Below are 19,499 nucleotides of genomic sequence, written 5' to 3' on the forward strand. Positions count from 1 at the left end.
GTTTATGTAATTATGTAAGTACTTTGGAAACTGCTCTTCCAACCCCAAATAATGCCTGAACCTACAGGGTGAATAAAAATGACTTTGGATATTTTAAAATAATAGATTTGAAGATCATTTGTAGTTTTTCCCTCAGAACAGGAGTGCTTTCAACTGGACAGTAAATTAAAAACCACATCCAACAGAAGATCAATCTGGCTGCATCTGAGACCACTCCTGGGAAAGTTACCATGCAGAAACTGGGCACTCTTCCTCACAGAAAAATATATATATATATTTCACTTTCACATGCAATAGGCTTTATTTTCATCAAAAGAGAAAGAATTATTTTTAACACAGTTATATGCCTTAATATTTAAGTTAAATGGATTATCTATTTTTTGTCACAATTCTTTGGAATTTTTATTACAATTCTCTCTGTTATTACAAAATAGCACTATTCCCTAGTAGGATCATTTATGTGGAATAAAAACTAGTAAATAACTAACAGAAGAGCATCAGAGAGATTAAGAAATCTTGCATCAAATTAACAAGTACTGCCTGTGTAGATACTTTGTCCAAACACACTGGCCCATGCATCCTTGACAAGAAGGAAGCAAGCTTGGCTAAGGAGTCCATAAAGGAGGTAGCCATATGCAGTAAGTCTCAGAAAGGACAACTGGAAAAGCAGACAGTAACACTGAAGATGGTACAGAAAAAAATCTATAAGGTGTTTTATATCTGAAAATGCATAAAGAAATGCAATTAGAATATTTTGAAATATAGTCATAATCTATTTTAACACATTGACTATCTAGTTAATACATTGATATTCATATACATTCATGTTATATATGTATTAATATATTAAGAAATTCCAATGTCTTTTTTATCCCTTAGCCAAAATTAAAAACAAAAAAAGATGGATATATTGTACAGGTACAATCTTGGTGATAAATTAAAAATGTAACTTACAATCATCCTAGCAAATATTGTTCTTTCTTCATGGTAAAAAATCATATATCAAAAGAGAATGCTAATGAGCAATGGAATATATTATGATGGTGCAAACCAAAATTTTTCCAGAGCACAATATTTTTCATGCTTTTATCCCACCCACCTCCTATGTCCTTTGTAGTGAATATATTCTATGACAATATCAAGGTTCCTTTTGTTGTTCTCTAAATTGTACTCAGACATGTACCTTTGTGCCTTTTCTCTCAAACCCACAGTTGCTTAAAAACAATGGTGTATTGTAACTGTAGTTAAATTACCTTGGCAACACTGTTTTATCCATCTTGAACAATTTGGTATCAATTAATGAAGTCAGTGATTGCTTTCAGTAAGAGGTTGTGCTTTTAGGGATTGAAAACATGGTGCACACATCCTCAATCTTTACTTTTTCTTTGTAGTAACTAAGACGTTACTTTCTGGTCATTAAATTCAAATTCTAACCCCAATGAAGTTTCAGAATCTGAGTATGTCAAACCGTGCCACCTGGTCTGTAACAGGAAGAGCCGACACCTTACCTCACTTTCAGATTGCCCTGTTGGAGCTGTCCATCATACACTGACAGAATATCGAAGTCCTCTTCCAGAGCAAAGGTGTGGAAGGACAGCTGTATCCGATTGCGCTCCCCTGTGATAATGATCCAGGTGCAGTTGGCATAGTTGGGGTAGCCATGGGGGAACCCTGGGCTCTCGATGGTGCCATTGGGACCCTGAACTAAGCCCCCGCAGTTCTGACCTGGAAAAGAACACACATCAGAAAGCATATGAGCTTGGCCTGTCTTTAAGGTATTCTTTGTAAAATTTTCCAGCCATTATGGCCATTTTTTTTTTTTTTTTTTTTTGGTCACGCTGTCTGGTTTGGAGGATCTCAGTTCCCCAACCAGGGATTGAACCTGGGCCATGGCAGTGAAGTCCAGAATCCTAAACACTAGACCTCAGGGAACTTTCTGGCCTGTCTTCATAATGATTTATTGTGTGATCCTTCATGCACAAATGCTGAGTGATAAATTACAGCAATATTCTCTAGTGTTAAAAAATAGAGATGCGTGTGTGCTCAGTCATGCCCCAACTCTTTGCAACCCCATGGACTGTAACCCACCAGGCCCATCTATCCATGGAAATTTCCCAGATAAGAATACTAGAGTGGGATAACAACAGAGAATAAGATGGCAGAGGAGTAGGTGGGCATGGAGTACCTCTATCTCTATGGATACATCCAGAATACACCTTTAGACACAGAAGTGCAGGCAGAACACCAGCTGAGAGTGGACAGGAGTACCTGACCAGTGGAAAAGAATATATAGAACCATGCAAAACTTGGAAGGATGAAGGAACTAGGGGGAAAAACAGGAATGTTACTAGGACTGGACCTGTTCTCCGCAGGTCGGGGAACTGGAGCAGGGGTCCCATCCCCACGTGGGGGCAATTGTCTGAGTCAGAGGAGAAACATTTAAGGCTGAGAGTGAAACAGCCGATCTTTGGCAGCCTAAATGGAATGAAAATCAGACAGTCCTTGCCTCAGCCATAAATACCCCAGAAAGGGAGGAGGGTCGCCTGGAAGGCACAGTGACTGGGAATTGGATTTTAGGGGTTGTGGAGCAATCCCAGGGTAAGGGCTGGTGTTGACTGTGGAGGGATGGATCAAGGGGATTTGAGGGAGGAGACTGTGGTGAAAAATGCCTGTAGAGGAAAGCCAGGCAGCATGGCAGCAAGGTGATATTGCTGAGTCATGCGTAGGGGGTGGAGCCATCACCATAGCCTCCCTCTCCCCACATGCCAGCATTGACAGTTGAACAATAGAGAGGCCGGCCTGTCAAACGCCTGATGCATTTAACTACAAAGTAGGACACCATCCAGGGTGCCCCATTATGTGCCTGACACACCAATCTTCAGAGTAGGACCCTAGCCAGTGGGACTCCCTCTATGTGCCTGACAAGCAGAGCAACAGAGAAAGACCCCAGGCAAGGGAGCTCTCTAAATGCCTGAATGGGCGGGGCAATGGAAAAGACTGGACAAACAGGCTTTCTGATCTCCAGCTACAAGAGGCTCAAAAAAAAGACTCTCAGCGGGCAATAACTCCTGCGGCAGAGGCAGTCCGTGTCTCTGCACACTTGGTGCCATCAGGGTCCCTGCAAACCAAGCAGCTGTGCCACCTTCACGCTCAACTCTCACTGGGTCAGAACTGCCACAAGCAAAAAAAAAAGTCTACCATCTATGCATACAGGGTCGCTTCAGTAGTGTTCGATTTTTTGCGATCTGTAGACTGTGGCTGGCCAGGCTTCTCTGTCAGGGAGGGGAGTTCTCCAGGTAAGAATGCTGCAGCGTATTGGCCAATATTGGTTGCTGTACCCTTCTAGAGCACTACATTTCCTTCTGCCCTAGCCACCAACTCCCTTGAGTACCTGGTGCTGCCAGAACCCCTGCAACTCAAGCAGCCGCACCACCTCCACACCTGGCCCTCACAGGGGCAAACCCAAATCATCCAGGGCACCCTCAGGAGCAAACCCCAGTGGATGCCCCACATGCAGAAGTGGAAATAAAACCACAATTTAAACCCAGGGGCAGTGTGGCTAAGGAAGAAGACACAAAACCTTCCCACCAGCTGTACAAGTTGTAGATTAAATCCACACAATCAACTAGGCAGACTGTGTCTATGAAATATGCATATAGGGCCATTGAGAGCTCCCACAAAACAAAATGCACCAGTTCTGATAGCTGTGGACATTGGAGGCAAGAACACACAGTAGGACCAGATTAGAATCTGAGCTGCCCCCAGGGCAGAGCCACAGATCAGCACAGTGCTGGAGGGCATCCTAGGGAGGTAAGGTGGACTGTGACTCCCAGGGAGGGAAAGTGACTCAAGAAAAACATTTATTATTCTAATGTTTTAATTTGTTCTGTAGAATCTTTTGGACTTTTCTCTTTCTTTTTTTCCTTTTTTCCCTGCTCTGTGGTAGTTGGTGATTTTATTGGAACTATGAAATCTAATTAAGCTTTTGAACTTCTTTTGTTTTCTTCTTTTCTTTTCACAATCACATTTTTTATTGCTGTTATAAACCTCTGCTTCTTTGTTGGGTTCTTGCAGTTCTGGGGAGGTTTTTCTCTCTCTCTCTCGCTCTCTCTCTCTCTTTTCACTTTAAAAAAGCCTTTAAACCTATTATTATTTTTCTACATTTATCCCTTAGTTTGCTTTTCCCCTTGCAGTTAATCTTTAATGTATAAAAATCTTCATCTACCTCTATTTAACTTTGCATATCTATTCTTTCTTTCGTTTCTTTCTCTCCTTTACTCTCAACATATTTGTTAGTTTTATTTTCATTGCTTTATTTCCCAATTAGCACCTGGTTTTAGTTTTGTTTTCCAGTCTGTTCTTTAGTTAGTTTTGTTCTGGTAGGTATAATTTTTGGTTTCCTTTGTTCACCAGGTCAATCCATTGTACTTTATTTTTGTTGGACTGCTTTGACTTTGCTCATGGGTGTATATGTATAGGTGTATATGCCATTATTTTAATTATTATTTGCCTGTTATGTAACTGCCATTTGTCTGGGGTTCATCTTTGGTTTCTCATTTTTGGATATTTGTTTTAATCTCAATACCATAAAAAACCACTTGTGGAATCTTTGTTCCTGACTAGAGATCAAGCCCTGAACCTTTGGAGTGGGAGCATGGACTTCAAGACCCTAGGCTACCAGAGAATTAACCCTGCTTCTGCTGCTGCTAAGTCACTTCAGTCATGTCCAACTCTGTGTGACCCCATAGACAGCAGCCCACCAGGCTCCCCGTCCCTGGGATTCTCCAGGCAAGAACACTGGAGTGGGTTGCCATTTCCTTCTCCAATGCATGAAAGTGAAAAGTGAAAGTGAAGTCTCTCAGTCGTGTCTGACTCTCCGTGACCCCATGGACTGCAGCCTACCAGGTTCCTCCGTCCATGGGATTTTCCAGGCAAGAGTACTGGAATGGGGTGCCATTGCCTTCTCCGAGAATTAACCCTAGGGAGTATCAAATAGTGAGAACTCACACAAAGGAAACCACTCGAATACAAGACTTGGCATCCCCAACCACCAGTAGCACCCTCTGCAGATTGCCTCATCTAAACAACAAACCAAACAAAAATACAAACCCAGTCATCAGCAGACAGGATTACCACCTCACTCAGCCTTGACTATCAGAGCAGAAATAAACACACAAACAAAAACTCAGCACAAATCTCACTCTATAGGAAGCTTACACAAACCACAGGGCCAATCTTAGGAGGGCAGAAACCAAAAGGAAGAATGAATTCAACCTTGAAGCCTGGGGAAAGGAGACCTCAAATGCAATAAGGTAAAAAACAATAATGAAAAGGCAGAAAAAGACTGCACATGTGAAGGAACAAATTAGAAACACGGAAGTCCAAACAAATGAAGAGGAAATAGCCAAACTACCTGAAAAAGAATTCAGAATACTTACAATAAAGATGATAAAAATCATTGAAAACAAAATGGAGAAAATGCAAGACTCAACAAAGACCTAGAAGAATTAAAGAATAAACATACAGAGACAAACAACACAATTACTGAAATTAAAAATACTCTAGAAGTAATCAATAGCAGAATATCTGAAGCAGAAGAACAAATGAGTGAGCTGGAATATAAAATGGTAGAAATAACTTCTAAGAGCAGGAGAAAATAAAAAGAATGAAAAGAACTGAGGATAGTCTCAGAGACCTCTGGGACAATATCAAACTCACAAACATTTGAATTATAGAGGTCCCAGAAGAAGAAGAGAAAAAGAAAGTGTGTGAGAAATTTTGGAAGAGATTGTAGTTTAAAATTTTCCCTTCCTGGAATAGGAAATAGTCAATCAAGTCCAAGGGGCACAAAGAGTCCCATACAGGATAAACTCAAGGAGAAAAATACTAAGATACATGTTAATCAAACTAACAAAGACTGAATGCAAAGCAATACTAAAATCAGCACGGGAGAAGCAAAAAGTAACATACAAGGAAAACCCCATACGCTTAACAGCTGATCTTTCAGTAGAAACTCTGCAAGCCAGAAGAGAATGTCAGGATATATTTAAATTACTAAAAGGGAAAAATCTACAACCAAGATCACAGTACCCAGCAAGGATCTCATTCAAAATTGATGGAGAAATAAAAAGTTTTTCAGAAAAGCAAAAGTTAAGAGGATTCAGTACCACCAAACCAGCTTTACAACAAATGTTAAAGGGACTCATATAGTCAAGAAATACAAGAGAAGAAAAAAGATCTAGACCTAAACAACCCCAAACAATTAAGAAAATGGCAATAGGAACATGTGTGTGTGTGTGTGTGTGTATATATATATATATATATATATATATATATATATATATATATAAAATCACTTTAAATGTAAATGGATTAAGTGCTCCAACCAAAAGACACAGACTGGCTGAATGGATACAAAAACAAGGCCCATATATATGCTGTCTACAAGAAACCCACTTTGGACCTAAAGGCACATTTAGACTGAAAATGACAGGATGGCAAAACATATTCCAAGCAAATGGGAAGCAAAAAAAATCTGCAGTAGCAATCCTCATATCAGACAAAATAGACCTTAAAATAAAGAAGATTATAAGATATAAGGAAGGATACTACATAATTATCAAGGGATTGATCCAAGAGAAAGACAAAACAATTGTAAATATCTCTGCACCCAACATAGGAGCACCCAATACATAAGACAAACACCAAGAGACATAAAAGAAGAAATTGCCACTAACATAATAATAGTAGATTTTAAAAACCAACTGGCACCAATGGACAGATCATCAAAACAGAAAATTAATAAGGCAACACAACTTTTATATAATACATTAGATGAGATGGATCTCATTGATATCTTCAGGACATTCCATCCAAATGCAGAAGAACACACTTTTTTATCAAGTGCATATGGAACATTCTCCAGGATAGACCATGTCTTGGGTCAAAAATCAAACCTCAGTAAATTTAAGAAAATTGAAATTGTATCAAACATCTTCTCTGACCACAACACTATGAGACTAGGTATCAACTACAAGGAAAAAAAAAAAAAACTATAAGCAGCACAAACATATGGAGATTAAAAAACACATTTCTAAATAGCCAACAAGTTATTGAAGAAATCAAAAGGGAAATCAAAAAAATCTAGAAACAAATGACATTGAAAACAGGACAAGTCAAAAACTATGGGGTGCAGCAAAAACGGTTCTAAGAGGGAAGTTTATAGCAATACAACCCTACCTCAAGAAACAAGAAAAAAAAAAAAATAGACAACCTAACTTTACACCTAAAACAACTGGAAAACAAGGGGAAAAAATGGCAGAAGGAAAGAAATCATAAAGATGTGAGCAAAAAAAAAAGAAAAAGTAAAATCGAAGAAACAATAGTAAAGATTAATAAAACTAAAATCTGCTTTTCTGAGAAGATAAACAAAATTGGCAAATCCTTAGCCAGACTCATGCAGAAAAAGAGAGTAGATTCAAATCAACAAAATTAGAAATGAAAAAGGAGAGGTTACACAGACAATGCATAAATACAGAGGATTATAAGAAACTATCATGAACAACTACATGGCAATAAAATGGATAACCTGGAAGAAATGGACAGATTCTTAGAAAAGTTCAATCATCCAAGACCGAACCAGGAAGAAATAGAAATTAAGTACAACTCAGTTACAAGCACTGAAATTGAAGCTGTGATAAAAAAAAATCTCCCAATAAACAAAGCCTACAACCAGATGGCTTCACAGGAGAATTCTATCAAACGTTTAGAGAAGAGATAATGCCTATCCTTCTGAAACTCTTTCAAAAAATTTCAGATGAAGGAACACTTCCAAACTCATTCTATGAGCACACCATCACCCTGATACCAAAACAAGACAAAGACAACACAAAAAGTGAAAACCACAGGCCAATATCACTGAAGAACATAGTTGCAAAAATCCTCAAAAAATTTTAGCAAACAGAATTCAGCATCACAACAAAAAGCTCATACACCATGATCAAGTTGGGTTTATTCCAGGGATGCAAGGATTCTTCAGTATAATCAAGTCAAACAATGTGATATACCATATTATCAAATTGAAAGATTAAAATCATATGATAATCTCAATAGATGCAGGAAAAGCCTTTATCAAAATCCAGTACCCATTTATGATTAAAACTCTTCAAAACATGGACACAGAAGGAACCTACCTCAACATACTAAATGTCATATATGATAAGCCTACAGTAAATATTACTCTCAAAGGTGAAAAGCTGAAAGCATTACCCATAAGATCAGGAACAAGACAAGAGTGTCCACTTTCACCGCTATTATTCAACATGGTTCTGGAAGTCCTAGCTATAGCAATCAGAGAAGAAAAAGAAATAAAAGAAATCCAGATCAGAAAAGAAGTAAAGCATTCATTGTTTGCAGATGACATGATACTGTACATAGAAAACCCTAAAGATAGTATCAGAAAATTACTAGAGCTAGTCAGTGAATTTAGAAAATTTGCATGATACAAAATCAATACACAAAAATCACTTGCTTTTCTATATACTAACAATGAATAATGAGAAATAAAAATTAAGGAATCAATCCCATTCACCATTGCAACGAAAAGAACTGAATATCTAGGAATAAAATTTACTAACAAGACAAAATAACTGTACACAGAAAATTACAAGACAAAATGAAAAAGAAATGTAAAAAAGCGAAATGGCTGTCTGAGGAGGCCTTACAAATAACTGTGAAAAGAAGAAAAGTGAAAAGCAAAAGAGAAAAGGAAAGATATACCCATTTGAATGCAGAGTTCTAAAGAATCGCAAGGAGAGATAAGAAAGCCTTCCTCAGCGATCAATGCAGAGAAATAGAGGAAAACAATAGAAAAGGAAAGACTAGCGATCTCTTCAAGAAAATTAGAGATACTAAGGGAATATTTCATGCAAAGATGGGCTCAATAAAGGACAGAAATGGTATGGACCTAACAGAAGCAGAAAGTATTAAGAAGAAGTGGCAAGAATACACAGAATAACTATACAAAAAAGATCTTCATGACCCAGATAATCAAGATGGCATGATCACTCACCTAGAGCCAGACATCCTGGAATGTGAAGTCAAGTGGTCCTTAGGAAGTATCATGATGAACAAAGCCAGTGGAGGTGATGGTATTCCAGTTGAGCTATTTCAAATTCTAAAAGATGATGCTGTGAAACTGCTGCACTCAATATGCCAGCAAATTTGGGAAACTCAGCAGTGGCCACAGGACTGGAAAAGGTCAGTTTTCATTCCAATCCCAAAGAAAGGCAATGCCAAAGAATGCTCGAACTACCACACAATTGCATTCATCTCACATGCTAGTATAGTAATGCACAAAATTCTCCAAGGCAGGCTTCAGCAATATGTGAACCATGAACTTCCAGATGTTCAAGCTGGTTTTAGAAAAGGCAGAGGAACCAGAGATCAAATTGCCAACATTCACTGGATCATCAAAAAAGCAAGAGAGTTCTAGAAAACATCTATTTCTGCTTTATTGACTATGCCAAAGCCTTTGACTGTGTGGATCAAAATAAACTGTGGAAAATTCTGAAAGAGATGGGAATACAAGACAACCTGACCTGCCTCTTGACCTCTATGCAGATCAGAAAGCAACAGTTAGAACTGGACATGGAACAACAGACTGGTTCCAAATAGGAAAAGGAGTACATCAAGGCTGTATACTGTCACCCTGCTTGTTTAACTTATATACAGAGTAAATCATGAGAAGCGCTGGGCTAGAGGAAGCACAAGCTGGAATCAAGATTTGCAGGAGAAATATCAATAACCTCAGATATGCAGATGACAACACCCTTATGGCAGAAAGTGAAGAAGAACTAAAGAGCCTCTTGATGAAAGTGAAAAAAGAGAGTGAAAAAGTTGGCTTGAAGCTCAACATTCATAAAACTAAGATCATGGCATCGGGTCCCATTACTTCATGGCAAATAGATGGGGAAACAGTGGAAACAGTGTCAGACTTTATTTTTGGGGGCTCCAAAATCACTGCAGATGGTGACTGCAGCCATGAAATTAAAAGACGCTTACTCCTTAGAAGGAAAGTTATGACCAACCTAGACAGCATATTAAAAAACAGAGACATTACTTTGTCAACAAAGGTTCATCCAGTCAAGGCTACAGTTTTTCCAGTGGTCATGTATGGATGTGAGAGTTGGACTACAAAGAAAGCTGAGTGCCAAAGAATTGATGCTTTTGAACTGTGGTGTTGGAAAAGACTCTTGAGAGTCCCTTGGACTGCAAGGAGAGCCAACCAGTTCATCCTAAGGAAATCACTCCTGAGTGATTGGAAGGACTGATGTTGAAGCTGACATTCCAATATTTTGGCCACCTGATGTGAAGAGTTGACTCATTTGAAAAGGCCCTGATGTTGGGAAAGATTGAGGGCAGGAGGAGATGGGGACGACAGAGGATGAGATGGTTAGATGACATCACTGACCAATGGACATGAGTTTGGGTAAACTCTGGGAGTTGGTGATGGACAGGAACCTTGCCATGCTGTGGTTCATGGGGTTGCAAAGAGTCAGACACAACTGAGTGACTGAACTGTACTGAACTGAATGAAAAATAAAAGATGATACAAACAGATGGAGAGATATTCCATGTTCCTGCGTAGGAACAAACAATGTTGTGAAAATGACTATACTACCAAATGCAGCTGACAGATTCAAAGTGATCCATATCAAATTACAAATCAGATTTTTCTCATAACTAGAACAAAAAATTTCACAGTTCATATTGAAACATAAAAGACCCCAAAGAGTGAAAGCAGTCTTGAGAAAGAAAATGGAGCTGGAGAAATCAACCTTCCTGACTTCAGATTATACTACAAAGCTACAGTCATCAAACCAGTATGTTTCTGGCACAAAAACAGAAATATAGACCAATGGAACAAGATAGAAAGCCCAGAGATAAACCCATGCACATATGGGTACCTTATTTTTCACAAAGGACGCAAGAATATACAATGGGGCAAAGATGGCCTTTTCAATAAATACTGCTGGGAAAACTGGACAGCTATGTAAAAGAGTGAAATTAGAGCACTTCCTTACACCATACATAAAGATAAGCTCAAAATGGATTAAAGACCTACATGTAAGGCCAGAAACAATAAAACTCATAGAGGAAAACATAGGTAGAACACTGGATGACATAAACCAAAGCACGATCCTCTATGACCCAGCTCCTATAGTACTGGAAATAAAAACAAATGTAAACAAGTGGGACCTGATTAAACTTAAATGTTTTTACACAGCAAACGAAACTATAAGCAAGGTAAAAATACAGCCCTCAGAATGGGAGAAAACAATAGCAAATGAAACAACTGCCAAAGGATTAATTTCCAAAATATACAAGCAGCTCATACAACTCAATGCCAGGAAAACAAAGAACCCAATCAAAAAGTGGGACAAAGACCTGAACAGACACTTCTCTGAAGAAGACATGGTGAACAAACATGAAAAGATGCTCAGCATCGCTCATCATTCAGTTCGGTTCAGTTCAGTCATTCAGTCGTGTCCGACTCTTTGTGACCCCATGAATCGCAGTACTCCAGGCCTCCCTATCAATCACCAACTCCTGGAGTTTACTCAAACTCATGTCCATCGAATCGTGATGCCATCAGTCAACTCTTCACATGAGGTGGCCAAAGTACTGGATTTTCAGCTTTAGCATCCATTCTTCCAATTAACACCTAGGACTGATCTCCTTTAGGATGGACTGGTTGGACCTCCTTGCAGTCCAGGGGACTCTCATTATAACAAAAATTCAAATTAAAACCACAGTGAGATACCACCCCACACTGGTCAGAATTGCCACCATCAAAAAGTCTGCAAACAATAAATGCTGGAGAGGGTGTGGATAAAAGGGAACACTCTTGCACTGTTGGTGGGAATATAAATTGATACAGCCACCATGGAAGATTGTATGGAGGTTTCTTAAAAAACTAGGAATAAAACCACCATATGACCCAGCAATTCTACTCCTAGGCATATACCCTGAGGAAACCAAAATTGAAATATACATATGTATCCCATTATTCACTGAAGCGCTATTTACTGTAGCTGGAACATGGAAGCAATGTAGATGTCCATCAACAGATAAATGGATAAAGAAATTGTTACACATATACACAATAGAATACTACTATCAGAAAAAAAGGAATGCATTCGAGCCAGTTCTGATGAGGTGAATGAACCTAGAATCTATGATAGAATGAAGTGAGTCAGAAAAAGAAAGGTAAATATCATATTCTACCATGTATACAGGGAATCTTGATAAATGGTACTGAAGAATTTATTTACAGGGCAGCAATGGAGATGATGACTTCAGCCATGAAATTAAAAGACGCTTACTCCTTGGAAGGAAAATTATGACCAATCTAGATAGCATATTAAAAAGCAGAGACACTACTTTGCCAACAAAGGTCCGCCTAGTCAAGGCTATGGTTTTTCCAGTAGTCATGTATGGGTGTGAGAGTTGGACTGTGAAGAAAGCTGAGCACTGAAGAATTGATGCTTTTGAACTGTGGTGTTGGAGAAGACTCTTGAGAGTCCCTTGGACTGCAAGGAGATCCAACCAGTCCATTCTGAAGGAGATCAGTTCTTGGTGTTCTTTGGAAGGAATGATGCTAAAGCTGAAACTCCAGTACTTTGGCCACCTCATGTGAAGAGTTGACTTATTGGAAAAGACTCTGATGCTGGGAGGGATTGAGGGCAGGAGGAGAAGGGGACAGAGGATGAGATGGCTGGATGGCATCACCGACTCAATGGACGTGAGTTTGAGTGAACTCCGGGAGTTGGTGATAGACAGGGAGGCCTGGTGTGCTGCAGTTCATGGGGTCACAAGAGTTGGACACGACTGAGTGACTGAACTGAACTGAATGGAGAAACAGGCATAGAGAATAGACTTATATACATTTGGAGAGGGGAGGAGAGGGTGAGATGTATGGAAAGAGTAATGTGGAAATTTACATTGCCATATGTAAAATAGATAGCCAACAGGAATTTGCTGTATGGCTCAGGAAACTCAAACAGGGGCTCTGTATCAACATAGAGGGGTGGGATGGGGAGGGAGATGGGAGGGAGGTTCAAAAGGGAAGAGGTACGTGTATATCTATGGCTGATTCATGTTGAGGTTTGACACAAAACAAAATTCTCTAAAGCAATTATCTTTCAAAAATTAATTGAAAAGAAAAAAGATAAATAACAAAAGCATAATAAAGATTTTTTTTTCAACTCCCTAAAAAAAAAAACCAAAGAATACTGCTGTGGGTTGCTATTTCCTTGCTCACGAGATCTTCCTGACCCAGTGAGCAAACCCTTGTGTCTCTTGTGTCTCCTGCATTGGCAAGTGGATTCTTTAGTACTGGGCTACCTGGCAAAGCCCAAAAGATAGAGCATAGCCCCTCCCTAAAAAAAAAAAAAAAAGGAAAAAGAAAGAAAGAAAAGAGAGGAAAACATGCAACTTTGGGAAATTCACATTACAAGTTCTGGAATTTTTTTTTTTTTTTTAAGCTTCTTCCATATCAGACCACTGTATTTGTGAAACAAAGTTAGTACCAGTTATCTGCATGATGAAACACTGCCTATGAGATCCTTGCTGGGGAAACTGACAGATAATATAACCATTATATCACTCTCTAAATGTATACACATATTAACATTCTCAAATTAGTGTGATCTGACAAGATAATCATGTTCAAAAATCAATTGATCTGCACCCATGCTGGTCCAAGTCCCACAATAACCAAGAATAAAATGAGGCTACAGGAATCTCATCCAGTTGAAAATATAGCTGTTAAGAGCAATTAAATTTTGAAGAAATTCAGGAGTGGCCCCAGCAAAAGAAGCGGCCTCTCCTCTATGGGTGTCTTCCTGTTTATTTGGTGGGATTTACTGGATGACACAGAAGGGAGATGCTTGTAGAAATAATGGGCTCCACTAAGGAAAGATGATGTCCATATGTAGAATCTTCTCTTGTGTTGTTGGAAGTGGATATTTGCTATGACTAGTGTGTTCTCTTTCCAAAACTGTTAGCCTTTGCCTGTTTCATTTTTCACTCCAAGGCCAAGCTGGAATCAAGATTGCTGGGATAAATATCAATAACCTCAGATGTGCAGATAACACTACCTTTATGGCAGAATGCAAAGAAGAAGAGCTTCTTGATGAAAGTGAAAGAGGAGAGTGAAAAAATTGGCTTAAAAATCAACATTCGCTTTAATTGGAAAAAAAAAAAAAAAAACAACTCAACTTTCAGAAAACTAAGATCATGGCATCTGGTCCCATCACTTCATGGGAAATAGATGGGGAAACAGTGGAAACAGTGTCTCAAGCAAAAGCTGAGAGAATTCAGCACCACCAAACCAGCTCTTCAACAAATGCTAAAGGATCTTCTCTATACAGGAAACACAGAAAATGTGTATAAACTCAAAACCAAAACAACAAAGTAAATGGCAATGGGATCATATTTATCCATAATTACCTTAAATGTAAATGATTGAATGCCCCAACCAAATGACAAAGACTGGCTGAATGGATACAAAAACAATACCCCTATATATGCTGTCTACAAGAGACCCACCTCAAACCAAGGGATATATACAGACTGAAAGTAAAGGGCTGGAAAAAGATATTTCATGCAAGTGGAAACCAAAAGAAACCAGGATAAAATAGACTTTGACATAAAGGCCATAAAAAGAGACAAAGAAGTGCACTACATAATGATGAAAGGATCAGTCTATGAAGAAGATATAACAATTATAAATATATGTGCACCCAACATAGAAGCATTATAATATGTAAACCAAATGCTAGCAAGTTTGAAAGGGGAAATTAACAGTAACACAATAATAGTGAGAGACTTTAATACCCCACTCACACCTATGGACAGATCAAGCAAACAGAAAATTAGCAAGGAAACAAACACTTTAAAAGATACGATGGGCCAGTTAGACCTAATTGACATCTATAGGACATTTCACCCCAAAGCAATGAATTTCACTTTTTTCTCAAGTGCACATGGAATATTCACAAAGATAGATCATATCCTGGGCCGTAAATCTAGCCTTGGAAAATTAAAAAAAAAATAAAAACTTGAAATAATTTCAAGAATCTTTTCTGATGACAATGTGTTAAGATTAGATATCAAGTACAAGAGAAAAAAAAAAAAACCACTATCAAAAATACATATGGGGGCTAATACAACACACTTCTAAATAACCAACAAATCACAGAAGAAATAAAAATACGCACAGAAACAAATGAAAATTAAAACACAACAATCCAAAACCTATGGGATTCAGTAAAAGCAGCAAAAATCAACAAAATTAGAAATGAAAATGGAGAAATCACAACAGACAACACAGAAATGCAAAGGCTCATAAACAATTACTAACAGCAACTTATGCCAATAAAATGGACAACTTGGAAGAAATGGACAAATTTTTAGAAAAATATAACCTTCCAAAATTGAACCAGGAAGAAACAGAAAATCTTAACAGACTCAATCCAAGCACAGAAATCAGAACTGTAATCAAAAATCTCCCAACAAACAAAAGCCCAGGACCGGATTGATTCACAGGTGAATTCTACTAAAACTTTAGAGAAAGGCTAACACCTATCCTACTCAAACTCTTCCAGAAAAGTGCAGAGGAAGGTAAACTCCCAAACTCATTCTATGAGGCCAACGTCACCCTAATACCAAAACCAAAGATGCCACAAAAAAAGAAAACTACAGGCCAATATCACTGATGAACATAGATGCAAAAATCCTCAACAAAATTCTAGTATACAGAATCCAACAACATATTAAAAAGATCATATATCATGATCAAGTGGGCTTTATCTCAGGGATGCAAGGATTCTTCAATATTCACAAATCAAAATCAATGTGATATACCACATTAACAAATTGAAAGATAAAATCCATATGATTATCTCAATAGATGCAGAGAAAGCATTTGACAAAATTCAACATCCATTTATGATAAAAACCCTCCAGAAACCAGGCATAGAAGAAACATACTTCAACATAAAAAAAAGCCATATATGATAAAACCACAGCAAACATTATCCTCAATGGTGAAAAACTGAAAGCATTTCCCCTAAATTCAGGAAGAAGACAAGGGTGCCCACTCTCACCACTACTATTCAACATAGTTTTGTAAGTCTTAGGCACATCAATCAGAGAAGAAAAAGAAATAAAAGGAATCCAGATTGGAAAAGAAGTAAAACTCTGACTGTTTGCAGATGACATGATCCTCTACATAGAAAACCTTAAAGTCTTCACCAGAAAATTACTAGAGCTAACCAATGAATATAGTAAAGTTGCAAGATATAAAATTAATACACAGAAATCCCTTGCACTCCTATACATTAACAATGAGAAAACAGAAAAATTAAGGAAAGAATTCCATTCACCACTGCAACAAAAAGAATAAAATACTTAGGAATAAATCTACCCAAAGAAACAAAATACCTATACACAGAAAACTATAACACTGATGAAAGAAATAAAAGAGGGCACAAAAGGATGGAGACATATACCGTGTCCATGTATCTGAAGAATCAATATAGTGAAAATGTGTTTACTACCCAAAGGAATCTATAGATTCAATGCAATCCCTATCAAGCTACCAATGGTATTTTTCACAGAACTAGAAGAAATAATTTCACAATTTGTATGGAAATACAAAAAAAAAAAAAAAACTCAAATAGCCAAAGGAATCTTTAGAAAGAAGAATGGAACTGGAGAAATCAGACTTCCTGACTTCAGACTATACTACAAAGCTACAGTCATCAAGACAGTGTGGTCCTGGCACAAAGACAGAAATATAGATCAATGGAACAAAATAGAAAGCCCAGAGATAAATCCACACACCTATGGACACCTTATCTTTGACAAGGGAGACAAGAATATACAATGGAGAAAAAACAATCTCTTTAACAAGTGGTGCTGGGAAAACTGGTCAACAACCTGTAAAAGAATGAAACTAGAACACTTTCTAATACCATACACAAAAATAAACTCAAAATAGATTAAATATCTAAATGTAAGGCCAGAAACTATAAAACTCCTGGAGGAAAACATAGGCAAAACACTTTCTGCCATAAATCATAGCAAGATCCTCTATAAACCACCTTCCAGCGTAATGGAAATAAAAGCAAAAATAAACAGATGGGACCTAATTAAGCTTAAAAGTTTTTCATAATGAAGGAAACTATAAGCAAGGTGAAAAGACAGTCTTCAGAGTGGGGGAAAATAATAGCAAATGAAGCAATTGTCAAAGAAGTAATCTCAAAAATATACAAGCAGCTAATGTAGCTCAATATCAGAAAAATAAATGACCCAATCAAAAAATGGGCCAAAGAAGTAAACAGAAATTTTTCCAAAGAAGACATACAGATGGCTAACAAACACATGAAAAGATCCTCAATATCACTCATTATCAGAGAAAAGCAAATCAAAACCACAATGAGGTACCATCTCACACCAGTCAGAATGGCAGCTATCAAAAAGTCTACAAGCAATAAACTCTGGAGAGGGTGTGGAGAAAAGGAAACCCTCTTGCACTGTTGGTGGGAATGCAAACTAGTACAGCCACTATGGAGAACAGTGTGGAGATTCCTTAAAAAACAGGAAAAAGAACTGCCATCTGACCCAGCAATCCCACTGCAGGGCATATACACCGAGTTAATTAGAATTGAAAGAGACACATGTACCCCAATGTTCACTGTAGAACTGTTTGTAATAGCTAGGACATGGAAACAACCTAGATGTCCATGGGCAGATGAATGGATAAGAAAGCCGTGGAACATATGCACAATGGAATATTACTCAGCTATTAAAAAGAACACGTTTGAATCAGTTCTAATGAGGTGGATGAAACTGGATCCTATTAAACATAGTGAAGTAAGTCAGAAAGAAAAACACCAATACAGTATATTAATGCATATATATGGAATTTAGAAAGATGGTAACAATGACCCTATATGCGAGACAGCAAAAGAGACATAGATATAAGGAAGAGACTTTGGGACTCTGTGGGGAAAGGCAACGGTGGGATGATTTGAGAGAGTAGTATTGAAACATGCATATTAGCAGATGTGAAATAGATCACTAGTCCAAGTTCGATGTATGAAACAGGGCACTCAAAGCCAGTGCACTAGGACAACCCTGAGAGATGGGATGAGGAGGGTGGTGGGAGGGGGGTTCAGGATGGGGGACACATGTACATCCATGGCTGATCCATGTCAATGTATGGCAAAAACCACTACAAAATTATAAAGTAATTAGCCTCCAATTGAAATAAATAAAATAATTTTTTAAGTTAAAAAAAAAAAGGAAGAGAAGAGGGCAACAAAGGATGAGATGATTGGATGGCATCATTGACTCAATAGAACTGAGTTTGAAAAAACTCCAGGGGATAGTGAAGGACAGGGATGCCTGGTGTGCTGCAGTCCATGGGGTCACAAAGAGTCAGATATGACTGAGTTACTGAAAAACAAAACTAAAGTAAAGGCTCAGAGTCAGGAATGGGTGAGTTTAGGCTTCCCCATGCAGGTTGCAGGATAACCCATACTTGGTTCACTCTTCTTCCTACTTGCCTTAGAGAGGAAAAATACATAGCTTATTTAGTGTTCAAGGTCTAAATATTTATTGCTGTGATTGATTAACAATAAGAAATATTTATTTGGTCTTTGTCCTCTCTGGCAAAGAGCTCCTAAATCTTTTGGAATTTCTCAGGTGATGCGGATGTGTGTGTCTTTTGTTGTGTTGATGAGGCAAATTTTGGACCAGGCTTGGGTATGGGACTGATTGTCAGGAGAATTTCACCTGGTGATTAGAGGGTTAGAACTTTCAGTCAGCCTCCTGACCTTCGAAGGGTGGGAGAGAGGAGCTGGAGGGTGATCAATGGCCAATGGCCAGTATTTTAATCAAACGTGCCCGTGTAATGAAGCCTTTTCTCAAGAGCTGGTTTTAGGTAGCCTCGGTTTCTCAAGATGCTATGGAACTGACTCCAACATCAGGCTTCCCTGGCAATTCTGATTTCAGGAGCAATTCCAAAGAACAGGATCCTTTTTTTTTTTTCTCGTAAATTGCAGGCCTGGGATACCTACAAGGATCTTCTGCTGAAGGGACATCATCTGGGAGATTAGTAACAGCCCCACATGTGGACCAGGTGCATTCCTGCCACTCAACAAGCTCTAAAATTCCTCCCTTCCAACCTCACCAGTCCAGCTCCTTTTGGCCACTCCTTGTCCTTCATCCACCTCCTCTTGCTCCCTGGTTTGTTCCTCATCTGTTCTTTCCACCTCCCTTTCACAGGTAAGCACTCCTGTATATTAGCCTTCAGGGACATGCTAATAGGCCCCTGTAGTTGTTTATACGCTTTCTGTGCCTTACCCCAAAGTGTTCCTTCCATGACTACAGCTCAAGCAGACTGGATGAAAAAGAGAAGAAGCTAA

General features: G+C 38.4%; 1 protein-coding gene across 1 annotated transcript in view; it reads right to left on the reverse strand.

Moving 5' to 3' along the window:
• CSMD1 (CUB and Sushi multiple domains 1) overlaps positions 1–19,499 on the reverse strand; it is a 2,072,278-nt gene that overhangs the window by 1,676,312 nt on the left and 376,467 nt on the right. The window contains exon 2 of the mRNA XM_061404066.1: positions 1,509–1,725. Within this exon, the coding sequence (XP_061260050.1) occupies positions 1,509–1,725 (217 nt within the window). The remainder of the gene's footprint in view (positions 1–1,508; positions 1,726–19,499) is intronic.

The sequence above is a fragment of the Bos javanicus genome, chromosome 27, assembly GCF_032452875.1.
Source record: "Bos javanicus breed banteng chromosome 27, ARS-OSU_banteng_1.0, whole genome shotgun sequence".
Lineage (NCBI taxonomy): Eukaryota > Metazoa > Chordata > Mammalia > Artiodactyla > Bovidae > Bos > Bos javanicus.